This window comes from Sphaerulina musiva (genome assembly GCF_000320565.1).
Source record: "Sphaerulina musiva SO2202 unplaced genomic scaffold SEPMUscaffold_4, whole genome shotgun sequence".
NCBI classification, from domain to species: domain Eukaryota; kingdom Fungi; phylum Ascomycota; class Dothideomycetes; order Mycosphaerellales; family Mycosphaerellaceae; genus Sphaerulina; species Sphaerulina musiva.
Window position 1 is genome coordinate 1,020,784 of NW_016017386.1, and position 12,673 is coordinate 1,033,456.

Genomic DNA, 12,673 nt, shown 5'->3' on the forward strand with positions numbered 1-12,673 from the left:
ATAGAGAACCTGAATATGGCATTCCCTCCAAGATCGAAAGAAGAGAAAAACACTGTATTAGCGAAGTTAGCGATAAAGTAAGGGTACCTAAGTAAAAAAGACCTATTGACTTGTTCTACAGTGCACTAGCCGAAGAGAAGTGAATACATACATACATACATATATATATACATATATATCCAAGCCCAGCTCGAGTTTATCCAGGTAGATAGTTAGTATATACGCAAGCAACTTATTATAAGACATGAAGATATGAAGCAGAAACGACGATTCCATTTTCTCATTGAATCTATTGCCCAATACTGTAAAAAGAAAACCTTCCAAATCTGTCTCGGAAATCCCCTATCTTTTCAACCTCCCCACCAGCGGCGAATCCATCATCTCCAAAGAAGAAGAAGGCAGCTCAGTAGTAGTAGTAGCAGTAGTACCACTAGAAGTAGCACTAAATCCTCTCCTCCCCCTCCCCCTCCATCTCCACCTTGAAGAATCCCCCTCTTTTTCCCTCTCTTCCTCCCTCTTCCCATCCACATAGAAATGTCCATTCCACCTCTGCATTTTCCAACCCACCCTCAACTGCTCCCCACTAGGTCCACACCCACAACTCCCCCTGAGCAAACCACTCGGAGGAGAATTGACCGCCAGCGAAAAAAGATGCAGCGGCTCGGAAAAATCCACGTACCAATCTCGATGGAAAATGAAATAGCTGAGAATAAAAATATTCAAGAGAAATACGACGGTGAGGATGAGATAGAGGGGTTTTTGATAGGAAGATGAAGAAGTAGAAGTAGAAGAAGAAGAGCCTCCACTGCCGTATTGTTGAACGCGGAGAGAAGCGTTAAAGTGCTGATATTCGCCGTTTTGGATGGTGGGGTGTGTGTGGTTCCAAAACATGCTAAAAGGGGCATCTGTGGCGGACTGGAGGAGTGTACAACCTGCTAAAACCGCCAAGGCTTCGGCGGCGGAAGGGTGGGCCAAGGAGAGATTTCCGTGGTCAGAGGCCGTGAGGATGAATTGGGTCAAGAGGCGGGCGTTGGAGGCGTTGCCGTCGAAGAGACCGGAGCTGAGGGAGAGGCCTGTTGGGGGAAATTTGAAGAAAAGAGAATTAGCGTAAGATTCGTGAATCTTTTTTTTTGTTTTCTTTCTTGGTTGCTGCTTTTTGAGATGTGGAATATGACATACTTCTCGCCCACTCCTGCGCGACATTGATCCAGTCGGGACTGAGTGTATCATTACCCCTCGGTGCTCGCGGCACACTCTGATTATATTGCAAAGGATCGTCGGTATCGCATATAGCTTCCATGCTACCGCCACTGCTACTGGCATTATAATGAGTGGTGCACAGAGGTGTCTGACCTGCTGAAATCGAACACAGAGCATAATTCGTCGCGCCTTCTTCTCCTGTCATGATACTACCTTGCTGGTTGGTCGGTCCACCTTTACCAAGCAGGTAAATGGACGTGGGACCCCATGTGGTGATCATGCCATTGGTTTCGTTGATTAGGGTGTTATAATCGATTGGCAGCTTGGGGAAAATGGGAGGATATCTGTTTGCACCCCACTTGCTGCCCCAGCGAAAGATTTCGTTGAGGTTGGGATCTATTCCTGTGCCTTGGGTGTTGTTGAGGTATAAGTCTGTACCCTCGGGATATTCTGCGCAAAAAGGCCAGGTCCCGTTGGTTACCCAGTCCGTCTGATTGCATTTGCCGTCCGTAAGATTCCACTCGCTATACACGAGAGGGGCCAATTGCGCCCTCGACAACGTCACACACAAAGCGTTCACCATTGGTGACGGGACCGAAGCGCGAATGCTGTAGGTGGCGCCATCCACCTCGTAGGGTTGCATGATCTTGTTGATGGGATCAATGGCAGCTTGCACGACACCAATGTGAGGCATCGCCATGGTGACATTATTGATGATATATCCAGGGAATTCTTCCTGAGTGACTGCCCTATGATCGATCCAAGGGGCCTGGATTGTAGTGTTATCGGCAAATAAAGCATAGCCTCTCGGTCTGGTCGCGAGATCATTTGTGCTATTGCCGTCAATCTTGGCAGCCTCAGTCCAAGTAGAGAGGTAGCTGTAGTAATTGTGATATGCATTGGACGAGTGTTCAATCTGGAGACAGGTTGTTCCCGCATACTCCTTATCGAACGATTCCGTGATCGGCGTCTGGCAGCTGTCTGCAATGTAGTAAGAGTTGGCAAATGATGTCTTGACAAGTCCCTGTAGAGTATGAGACTCAAACTTGGGAAGTACGAGCTGAGGTTGTACGAGCGCAGTGGCAGCGGACGTGTACAAACTGAGAAGATTAGCCTGTTGTTGCCATCCATGTACATGTAGGACAAAAGATACTGACATGGTTGAGAGCGCACCGAGAAAGGACACTATGCCCAAGAACGATAGCCCGGCATATCGGACTGATTCCCACTGTGTGAGCATAGTTCCCGGCTGCAATATCCAGGTGCGCATGTTCAGCTCTGCCAGTGTGATGCCGCGAGCATGCTCCAGGGTGAAAGCTCTTCGAGCGAGGGCTTGGCCAATAAAAGCAACCACCACGGTGACGAAAGATAGCTCGATCAATTTGGCGAAGAAGGATGTGAGAAATGCCGCCGATCCGGGAGTGAGGCTCCCGCCATTTCGTATCAGGCGCCCATACCGTGGCCCTCTCAAGGCGATGATCAAAAAGATGCCGGAGAAGACAGTGGCAAAGACGGCCAGGGTCAAGATGGTGACCGAAACCCACGTTGTGAGCCTCACATGTTTGTACGATCTCTTGCTTGCACAACGTTCGTGAGGTTCAAAGTCAGTGTATGCTGAGCGGACGGATAAGAGCCCAGCATCTGACTTGGCGTAGGTCGAAGGCGCTGCAGACTGGAGAGATGCACGAGAGTCCTTGTGTTTCGGGTGATAGGACATGTCGAAAGACTCCTCGAATTTCGTCGATTCCGTCATGCCTCCGGTTGAAGGCGGTGAGTAGGGCGCATGACTTTGCTCAGGAGTCTTCCTCACATTACTTGTCGGCTCCTGGGAAGGCATTGCTGGCAAATTTCCAGACGTATCAATCTCGGCACGGTTTGCTGAGATGATGCCCAGGCCATGATGTGGATTTCCCTGAGCACCGCCCTGGCCGCGCGCGGGTGCCGGTGTAATCTCGTCATCGGCCAGCGTGTCGGTGATGTCTCTTGTCTGGAGAGGGTCGTTGAACGAGACTGAGGCAACCCTGGTATAGCGTGGTCTGTGTCTCGCAACCGTGAGCAAGGGCGCGTGGGATTTGGGTATGGGCGTTGGAGAAGCGTCTCTCAAGAGACGTCGTTGCTCGGGGGGATGAAGGGTAGACATCGTTTGTCATCAATCATGATTTTTCGGAGAAGTGACCTCGCCCGTGCGACTATCCGCATCCAGAGCGGCCGATGGGCGGGAGCTTGCAGGAGAGAGTGGTTTCACGGCGAGGAGCGTCCGTGCGACTGAACCCAAGTGAACGGGGAAAGGTGTAGGCTCGCAAAGGTCTGGAAACGGGTTGTCTTTGTGAATAGTCAGCTAAGGCTGCCACTGTGGAACACGCGGTATTGGGAAGTAGCTCCATGGTCTGAGTAGACGTGCGAGGCTGAGAATGCCTGCACACCCAAATGAGAGCATGAGGTTGAGCCGAAAGAAGTGAGCCGCCACTAGGGCCATAGATGGCGCTACTTGAGGCGACAGGATTCGTCCCAAGTCGCATCATGGGTGTCACTATACATGCACACGCAGCTGGCTCACGATCGGGCTGTGTGATCCATCGGCTGCTGAAATGCCGGTAGCTGCTCGTCCCGATGGAGGACTTCTTTCATTGCCCGAGGCGGGTCGTCGGGCCGTGCCAAGGGACTGAAGTGAAGTCAAGTGCGTCGGTATGCCCGCTCGGTGGAGCAATCAATACTACATCAGTAGGAGGTACAACCACGCCCACTGACGAGTAGACGTGTGTTGTCGACCCACCTTCGCGGCCATTTATACTGGAAGATGCTGCATTCGGTACTTCCGTAGTAGGGGAAGAGAGATATAGAGGAGGTAGAGATACCTTAGCGCTCGAGAAGCCGCTCGAACCCCACGCAACGTGTTCACTCGTCGCGTGTTCAGCTGGGGAAAATAGAAACACATGACCGGTGAGGGTCTGTGAGATGACTTCGGGAACGAAAAGTGAACCCCAGACGGCTTGGCGAAGGATTGCCAACTACATCAGGGAACTACAATACATGCAACATGTACCGTACCGTTTGGCGTTTGCGTTGCCCACCCGTTACATGTATGTAGTCCTCGGTCATCCCTGATACACATGTATAGCTGAATGAGGTAGAATACCAGAGTTCTACAACTCACTACCTTATGCTACCTCCCGCTGTCACGCCTCGCCTCAGACGGCTCGCAAGTTCTTCTTCAATCCCTCAATCTCCCCGTCACCCATCTTACAGTACATCCTCAGGTACTGTTCCGCTCCGCCAAACTCCCTCTCGATCATCTCCACCGTCGCTTCCATATTCTCCTTCTTACTGCTCATCATGTTCCGCACTCCCGCTTCGTTGCCCTGTAATCGGGGATTCTTGAGTAATCTCTGCATAAAGACGGGTTTCAGATGCTGCAACCCCACATCTGTCAACGCATACTCCTCCCCAATGGCCTTCTTGTCGACTCCCGCCAACATCTTGAGCAATGCAACAAACACTCCTGTCCGGTCTTTCCCTGCTGTGCAATGGACGAGACATGGCCTGGCGTCCGGAGAGGCCAAGTGACGGAAGATGATTCCATAGGCTCTGGGGGCAGCGAGCAAGATGTCTCGATAGGCTTTGACGAAACCTTCTGAACCCGAACGAGTGTATTGCTGATATCGCAGCGCAACCTGTTCCGGTCCGTAATCTTGGTCTGCGAAGACGGGAGTCCATCGGCGGATCATGCCATACTGGGCATACGGGTTAGGAGCGTCGACTTGCACGCCTTGCCACTCGGGGCCATCGCGTTGAATTTCAGAGGTGGAGCGAAGGTCGAAGATGTATTGAATGCCTGTGAGGAGGTGAGAGTGGTGAGCTGAGTATTCATCGTCATCATCATCATCTCGAACAGACGGTGTCTGTCTCGACTGGGTGTGCTTTGTGGGAGGCGAGACAAGCCGTACGCACCCAGACTCCGATTCATCTTGACCAGTCCATCTGTTGTTGCTTTGCTAGGGTCTGCCGACCTGTAGATGAGGCCGTATCGCATAGTCTTTCCGTCTCCTGCATCGCGAAAGTTGGCGGTGCCTGGCACGTTCACAAAGGGTGGTGAAGGGAGAGCTAGTGCGGCGGCCATAGGGTGCAACGGTGGAGATGAAGCATCAACAGCAGCAGCAAGAGATCGTCAATGGCGAGCTGCGGCATGTAGGTATGTCATCACTCAGTCGGTGCCTTGGGGCCGGCTGCGTGGCCATCCCATCCTCGGGCTAGGTGGTATGGGATGCATCCCCTCGTGTGTGCGGAGGCGCATCATTGAGCCAACGCGAGGCAGTGGCTCGTTTGTGGGAGTAGATTTGATGCTTCTCTGGTGGGAATTTGGAAGACAAAAAGGTACGAGATGGCCTATCATCAAACCGACTCTGTCCCCTTGCAAGCCCATGGAATGCCCGTGAGCCGAACGGGAAGTGCCGTCAGCTGACCGCTCGACTGTGTATACTGTATTAGTCTGTATACCGTGTATAGGGTCGACAGCTGCATAGACTGCCAAGAAAGTCTGTCGGCCGTTCCACTCTTTGGCATCTGCTATCATCTCGGCCCTTCACAGCCAGACCACCAGGCCGAAGGCGAGCGAACGTACGAGCCTACGAATTATAAGCTACGATACCCCGTCTGGGTATCCCGAGTCGGTACTGCACTGACTGCACTGGCTGCGTAGACGAGATGCGAGACGGCGAGTGAGATGGCGCTGTCTAGTACCCACGGAGGCTCACTACCTACAAGCAATTAGGCAAAAGTGCAACGACACCAAAATGAAGATACGAGAGAGAGAGGAGGCCATGTTCATTCTCACGGACCCGCATCCAGCAACAAATTAATCAAAAGAAGAAAAAAGAAACAGAAAGAGAAGAGCGCTAATTAGACAGAATACACCACTTCCAAGCAAACATCATGGCAAAAAGACCGGGATCTGCTAGCAGTAAAACAAATTGAATATTTCAAGCGCCAAGAAAGAGAGAGAGAGAGAGAGAGGAACGACAGACGTGCACGTGAAGAAATTGAAACGAGCCAGCAAATAACGAGAATTGCATCCTACAGGTACAGTACCTACCTTATCCGCACAGTCATAGTCTCACGACATCTACCTCAAGTACCTATCTACCTGTAACACCTATGTAACTAACTATACAACATGTAGGTAGAATAGGCGGACCTATACGAATACGACGCCACGAATCCCTTTTCGTTTCGTTCCTCTCTTTCCGACTCTTAAGACTACGTGTACTTTACCTTACTACCTCATGAAAAGAATTTTTGAGAGAGAGAGATGATTATAGAGCGAATCATCGCCTACTTCTCTGGAGGTAGCCTCATCAGTCTTACTTGCAGGTACTACTTACTACTGTAACCAGCGCACTAGTCTGATACCATGACAAGGGGCAGGCAGACAGACAGGCAGGCAAGAAGGAGAAAGGCGGTGGGTCGGTCTATCTTATCATCATCTGGACATCTTCACCTTTCTGTCCAACCTACAAAAAAGGCCTGCATGCGGTTGCAAAAGTCCCTCTGATCAGAGGAGATCAAATTGCAGAAATCTATATCTATCAACACGACAAGACTAGTCTAACACAACCTCTCAGCTTCCATCGCAGCCAGGATAAAGGCACTGGAGCCAATCAGACTATTCAGCACAGTAGGTCTAGTCACATAGTACTATGGGTAACACACCAACGTCAGCGCAAAAAGCACAAAAAAAGGGGGTCAAAGTCTAGGGGTGTAAAAGTAAACTTACCTCATAATCTACGTTTCCACTCAACGTACTCACAGAACTCGTACCATTGAGACTGAGTGTACTATTGTCATTCACAATCATGTACCTCTGCCTCATATCATTGAAAATTCCCACTCCGGCAATTTGCGCCCGCAATTTCAATGAAGCGTCGTCTTCGAGCCAGCCGAGTCTGGCACCTTTGAGCAAAGAATAAGCCGTCATGAGACTGGAGCTCGCTTCGATGAAATTCGCGTGGCCATTGAATGTCGCACCGGGTCGATCGACGATTTGCCAGACTCCATATTGTCCTTCGATGGCAAGACTACGATCGGCGGCGCGCAATTGGGCAGAAATGAGATCGCGGTAGAGAGTTTTGAAATTGGAAATGAGATCGCTGTATTGTGTTTCCAGTAGCTCGATGCTGTTTACTACTCCGAGAGTGTACCATGCGAGAGCTCTGCCCCAGACGACGGGACTGGCGCCTTTTTCGCTGGGTTGGGCCCATGTGTGGTTTTGGGTGGGATCGTAGCCGTGCACGAATAGTCCATCTTCGCGTTCGGTGATGCTGCGGAGAATGCTCAATTGGTTCCAAGCTGCGGCTTCGTTGAGGTTGTTGGTGTCGCTGGCAAAGTCGAGCTTGGTCGATAGAATCACAAAAGGGGAGTAGGAGAACATGCCATCCAGATAGCTGAGGTTGTGGTACGCGGATTGATTCAGCGGGTTGTCGTAATACCACAGGCCGCCATTGGTGTTTCGTTTTTGGTTGATAGCCGACAATTGCAATGCCTTGATCGTGGGGATGAGGGCCTCGTTCTTGGTCGCATCATACAGCCGTAACATTGCCGTGCCTATGGATAGGCGATCCAGGGGTAATTCCGTGTTCTTGGTGGCGTTGGAAAGCGAAAGGTTTGCCGAAGTGATGCTGGTTTCGAGAAGGCTCTGCCACTTCTGCTTCTCATCTGTATTATTCGTGAAAGCAATGCTCTCATGCAAGGCCTGTTGGAAGAGGCCAAGTTCGATTTGACCAGTCGAGGCGTTGCTGGCGGCAATGCCTTGCCCCCGGCCGATGTTGCTTTCGAGCATCCGGAAGGCTAATCCATCGAGGCCTGCTGGACACTCCAGCCGTTGCGCAGCGCTGCCCGCTGAGAGGAGACCCAGCAGAGCTGCCGTTCGCCATTCCGTGAAAAAGATCATGATCGGTTCGTCTAGAGCATGCTATACAGGGTGGAAGATGTGGTACGGCCTTGGTTGTTTGCGTGCAATGCGCACTGTATATATGCGCTCTGGAGAGTACAGTGTATCTCGAAAGGAGGACGTGAGAGTCCAGACTGAAGAATTCATTTGCGGGTGAAGAGCGGTACCTGGGTACCCTAGAGATGTTGACACACGGAATCCCTAATACAGTAAAGTACCTTAGGTAGGCGAAATCAGTCGTGCAGATGGTGTCTTGTCGCCCAGCCATGTGTCGGGGTATTCTCGGCTCCGAGAAGTCCCCTTTTCCCTATACATATTCACTTCCTCCACTTCTCCTCCTCAAACAGCAGCATATCATCTCTACTCGTGTCGCGATAATGCATCCAATTTATCTGCTACCACTCAGAGTACACATTGGGCTCTCCCCAATATGGAATACGGTTCTGGAAGCTCTTCCCAATATGGAATACGAGTCTGGAAGTGTGGATGCACTTTATATGTTCGTATCTGAAATTGGAGCCTACTTCTTTCTCACCACATACGGGTCCAGACATGATCATCAATGAGACAACGAGCACACTAGACTGGCACAGGATACTCTCTCAAACATTCAGGAACTACGGACAGCGTCTTCCATCTAACATGTAGCACATGAGCGCTGTCCGACTCCAAAGTCACCAGATGATTGCTCGCAGTACGTGTGCGTACGATCACGAGAGAAGCTCTACTGGAGGGTCCTACGATGTCTGATAAAACGCCCGATGCGACCTTTCATACCACCAAGTTGCAAGATATCCTGCATTTGTGGCACAAAGCTGTGCCTCCACACAACTTGACTGTGCTACTACTCTGTGAGACACACAATCCAACACCACTGCGTCACGGACAGTTCGATGGGCCATCTGGCTTCCCAGTCGCTAAAGAGACTTCTCGCGGTACGCCACACACTTCTTGTACCGGGAGCTTGTCACGCAAGTGTAAGTATGGGTGACACTCGGCGCGCACGCCGTTTATGGAGTGTTGTCTCTTCCCTTTTGCTCCTGTTGGCAATCGGGCTTCTCTTCTTCTTCGTCTTTCCATCATCTTCAACCGCATCTGCATCAATTCACCCAACAGCACTTGACGAAGATTCCAACATTTCTCTGCGCAACGATGCTCCAGACGAAATCTATCGAACCGATGCAGTGTCTGCCACAGCATTACCCTTCGACTCCTCCATCCTCACCAGAGCCCCACATCTCATTCGTCGAGTTCAATCCAGTCGATTGCCTCCCCAGGTTGTACGCCCGGCCACAGATGCAGTCTACTACAGAGCCCAAGTGAAAGGTCACACCTTGATGTGCTGGATGCAAAATCCCGCACTCGCTGGAGACCAGGCAATCAGTCCATGGAATCGATTCGAACAATTGGCCGAGTGGGGTTGGACTGGTCCTCAAGGATCAAATCCCATCCGAATCAATTACTCCGAAGAGCGTGATCCTGCCATGAGACGATTGGTGGGTAGTCGTCCGAGGACGGGCATGGTGGGCCAAGTAGAGCATAAAACGACTCCCGCTCATGCACCTGTGACGCTGGATGGAAAAACTTATCAATACCCTGTGAGCGCACAGCCTCATCTCCTCAGGTTTACACACACACACACGCATCTGATTTCCTTCGTCGTAGGCAACTATGGCGGAATACCAAAACATCTTCTACCCCAAAGACGGAGTCATTCTCGCATATTACAATTTCGGTATACTATACCACAAATCTTCTTTTTCCGAGTACATGACTCTCCCCTAATACAATCCCCCCAATAGGTCCCGACTATTTCATCAACGGCCTCCTCCGCCACTGGAACAGCTCAACAATGCTCAAACCCGAACTATCTCGACTCTCCGACATCTGGTGGCTCCTCTGGACCAAAATCTGCTCCCTCAGCGAAACCGACCCTCGAGACCTACGATACATCATCCAAAAAAGCGTCATCAACGAATCCACTCAAACCGTGCTCGCGCGAGTGCTGCAGCACTGGTGGCCTGCAGAGCCTGAAATCTCTCAAGGTAGAGCTCCGAAATGGCCTGGTAAACTCGTTACGCGAGATATGGCGGGATTCGATGCGTTGTTGGGGACGGAGAATATTTGGGGCGTGCCGTATTTGCTTGTGCAGAGGTGTGCGGTGTTGGGGAGGAGAGAGGTTAAGGGTATTCGTGTGTATAATCCGGATCCGAGAACGACTTATTATGAGGTTAATATGGTTGTGGAAATTGGGGATGTGGAGGTGAGAGTTACTGATGTGTAAGGTAGGTAAGTACTAAAACTGCATTTTTGAACTGGGAAGGCAAGAAAGATTTTTTTGATGGAGATTTTTGGAGAATCTAAGCTACCTAACTTAAGTTGAGCCAACTGGGTGTTGTGTTGCGGATCGCTGTGATGTTGTTTGATAGCGATGGGTTGCGTGGTTCAATAATTCATCTACATATATAAATCTGCCATGGCATCTCCCAAAGTTCTACCTCTCCTTGGACCTCCTCCACTTCCATTTATACCAACAGGTCTCTCCCAACTTCAAAATTCTATCTCTAGGGTATCTCTCTCTCTCAAAAAAAAACCGCATCCAGTACAATTTTCCATTTCATCTCATCATTCCACTGCGTTGTTGTTGTTATTGTTATTCGAGTGCGTAAGATACGTCACATCAATATCCGTCTTTTTCCTAATCATAGGATCTTCCGAACACATACTCGCCAAACTCGGCCCACGACTTTCATGATAAATTTCCGCAATATAGTGATCCCCCGCCGTCAAATTTCTCGTATGGTCCATCATCACTCTTTCATTGCCATTCCCACCCCCACTCCCATTCCCACCCCCATTCCCATTGCTGCCGTTACAATTATTACCATACCCCCCCCTCAATCCCCTCCCCCTCCCCCTGCGCCTGCGAATCTTTACTTCTATCCGGCGATAAATTCTGCATAATATATCCCTGTTTCCCCAATTTCCTGCTTCCACCACTCCCATAATGGCTTTCCGTCACATAGCCCAAATCCATTCCCATTCCCGTGTGGAAGTCTTTGAGAAAAGGTTTGAGAGCGACGGCCATGGCGGAGAGGAGAGACCAGGTCAGAGAGAGATTTTGCCAGACGAGGGGTTTGATGATTTCTACCGAGGGCGCTGAGGCGTGTTGGTAGTTGTGCATGTAGTGGGCGTGGACGCCTGCGAATGCTATGCAGCTGTTTTTGTTGTTTTTGAGTTGGAAGTTAGTGTTTGATGCGCTTCTGAGGCGAGAATGGTTGGATGTGGGAGAGAAACTTACAATAGTCGTAGACCGACCATGGCTGTGGCGGTGATTTTGTACTTGAGCTTCATTTGAAGGGACCATACGACCCAGCCAAAGAGAGAAAATGTCCAAAGTTCCGAGACGGCGTCCAAAGTGGCGATGGCAATCCAGCGATGCCCCTATTCCCTCATACTCAGCATGTGTAATTTCTTCCGGGTCAATATTATAAAAAACATAAAAAGAAAATCATACCTGATCACAAGTACCATCATTCGATACGAGATTGTCAAAACCGCAGCCGACGGTAACGACGAGGAGTGCAGAGAAGCCCAAGAGCACAAATGCGGCCAAAGTCGAGCGAAAGACAAATCGGACAATCATGTCTCGTGCCAATAAGCTCTGCACGGTCAAAAGCACTGCTACCTTGGCCACGAACATGGCGATGATGAAGAATGCCTCACTGGCCAGAAATAGCTGTAAATTCAAATTTCGAAAAGTGTCAGCTCCATCATGCAGTACTCGGGAATAATACATTCCTGTAATCTAGGGGAGAAAGCTCAATTCACTAGATGGTAGGTTAGGTACTTACACGCCACGTAGTTGCAATCCGTCCATCTCCAGCACCTGCAGCACCAGACCAACCCATTCCCATTCCCACGGCACCAAAGACCAAACTACTCTGGCAGAGCACCAAGACGCAGGCGACAACTAATGCATAGTCGTCGAGCTGAAATCTCCGCCATCGAACGGAGAGTCGCAGCGCCAGGGTGAGATAGATGTGGGAAAGACAGATGATGCTGATGACCCAGGCTACTCCTCTGTGATCATCTGGAGTGATTGTCGCAAGTGGAGGGTATAGTGTCTCGTGAGCATCCATTTTGTTGATATGCTCTGATCATGGCAGTTGGAATTCAAACAAAGGTGGGGGATACTACCCCTACTGTACCAGTAGGACACCACGGGGAGGAAGGGAGGAAGAATGGATGGATGGGAAGATGGATTCCACAATAATCATCATAATAATGCCATTCTTCTCCTTCTTCTTCTTCGACATGTGATTTGCAGAGCGACTATTCTCACCATCAGGTATGTGAGATTTTGGGCCGAGCCCTCACACACAAAGGAAGGGGTGCGGCAATGTCGAGAAGTGGCGCTTCTTTTCTGGCCTCGAAAATTTCGGGAAAATACCCTTGTTGAACTACTGTAGAGGATCAGTTCCCACCCCCCCCCCCCCCCCTGTTGCTGTCGATTGATACCAACCAGGT

The 12,673-nt window shown here is 50.4% G+C and overlaps 5 protein-coding genes across 5 annotated transcripts; 1 reads left to right on the top strand and 4 right to left on the bottom strand.

The window, feature by feature from the left end:
• Positions 1–342: 342 nt before the first annotated feature.
• SEPMUDRAFT_140837 (uncharacterized protein) lies at positions 343–3,985 on the bottom strand (the record flags this gene model as incomplete). Its single annotated transcript, XM_016902946.1, has 5 exons — positions 343–430; positions 479–1,073; positions 1,180–2,300; positions 2,358–2,845; positions 3,974–3,985. 5 exons carry the CDS (start codon positions 3,983–3,985, stop codon positions 343–345), a joined length of 2,304 nt encoding a protein of 767 aa, XP_016761525.1.
• Positions 3,986–4,382: 397 nt separating this feature from the next.
• On the bottom strand, positions 4,383–5,540 carry SEPMUDRAFT_148715 (uncharacterized protein). The gene is made up of 2 exons (XM_016905101.1): positions 5,149–5,540; positions 4,383–5,032 (listed from the first exon to the last, which is right to left on the bottom strand). The coding sequence occupies exons 1-2, from the start codon at positions 5,315–5,317 to the stop codon at positions 4,389–4,391; spliced, it is 813 nt and encodes a 270-aa protein (XP_016761526.1). The 5' UTR covers positions 5,318–5,540; the 3' UTR covers positions 4,383–4,388.
• Positions 5,541–6,801: 1,261 nt separating this feature from the next.
• Positions 6,802–8,032, bottom strand: SEPMUDRAFT_42515 (glycoside hydrolase family 105 protein; the record flags this gene model as incomplete). The annotated part of the gene is made up of 2 exons (XM_016908873.1): positions 6,802–6,891; positions 6,971–8,032. 2 exons carry the CDS (start codon positions 8,030–8,032, stop codon positions 6,802–6,804), a joined length of 1,152 nt encoding a protein of 383 aa, XP_016761527.1.
• Positions 8,033–8,885: 853 nt separating this feature from the next.
• SEPMUDRAFT_116447 (uncharacterized protein) lies at positions 8,886–10,427 on the top strand (the record flags this gene model as incomplete). The annotated part of the gene is made up of 4 exons (XM_016901258.1): positions 8,886–9,078; positions 9,260–9,741; positions 9,809–9,878; positions 9,946–10,427. The coding sequence occupies 4 exons, from the start codon at positions 8,886–8,888 to the stop codon at positions 10,425–10,427; spliced, it is 1,227 nt and encodes a 408-aa protein (XP_016761528.1).
• A 597-nt stretch (positions 10,428–11,024) lies between these two features.
• Positions 11,025–12,285, bottom strand: SEPMUDRAFT_43369 (uncharacterized protein; the record flags this gene model as incomplete). The annotated part of the gene is made up of 4 exons (XM_016908894.1): positions 11,025–11,361; positions 11,445–11,587; positions 11,661–11,882; positions 11,998–12,285. The coding sequence occupies 4 exons, from the start codon at positions 12,283–12,285 to the stop codon at positions 11,025–11,027; spliced, it is 990 nt and encodes a 329-aa protein (XP_016761529.1).
• Positions 12,286–12,673: the final 388 nt, after the last annotated feature.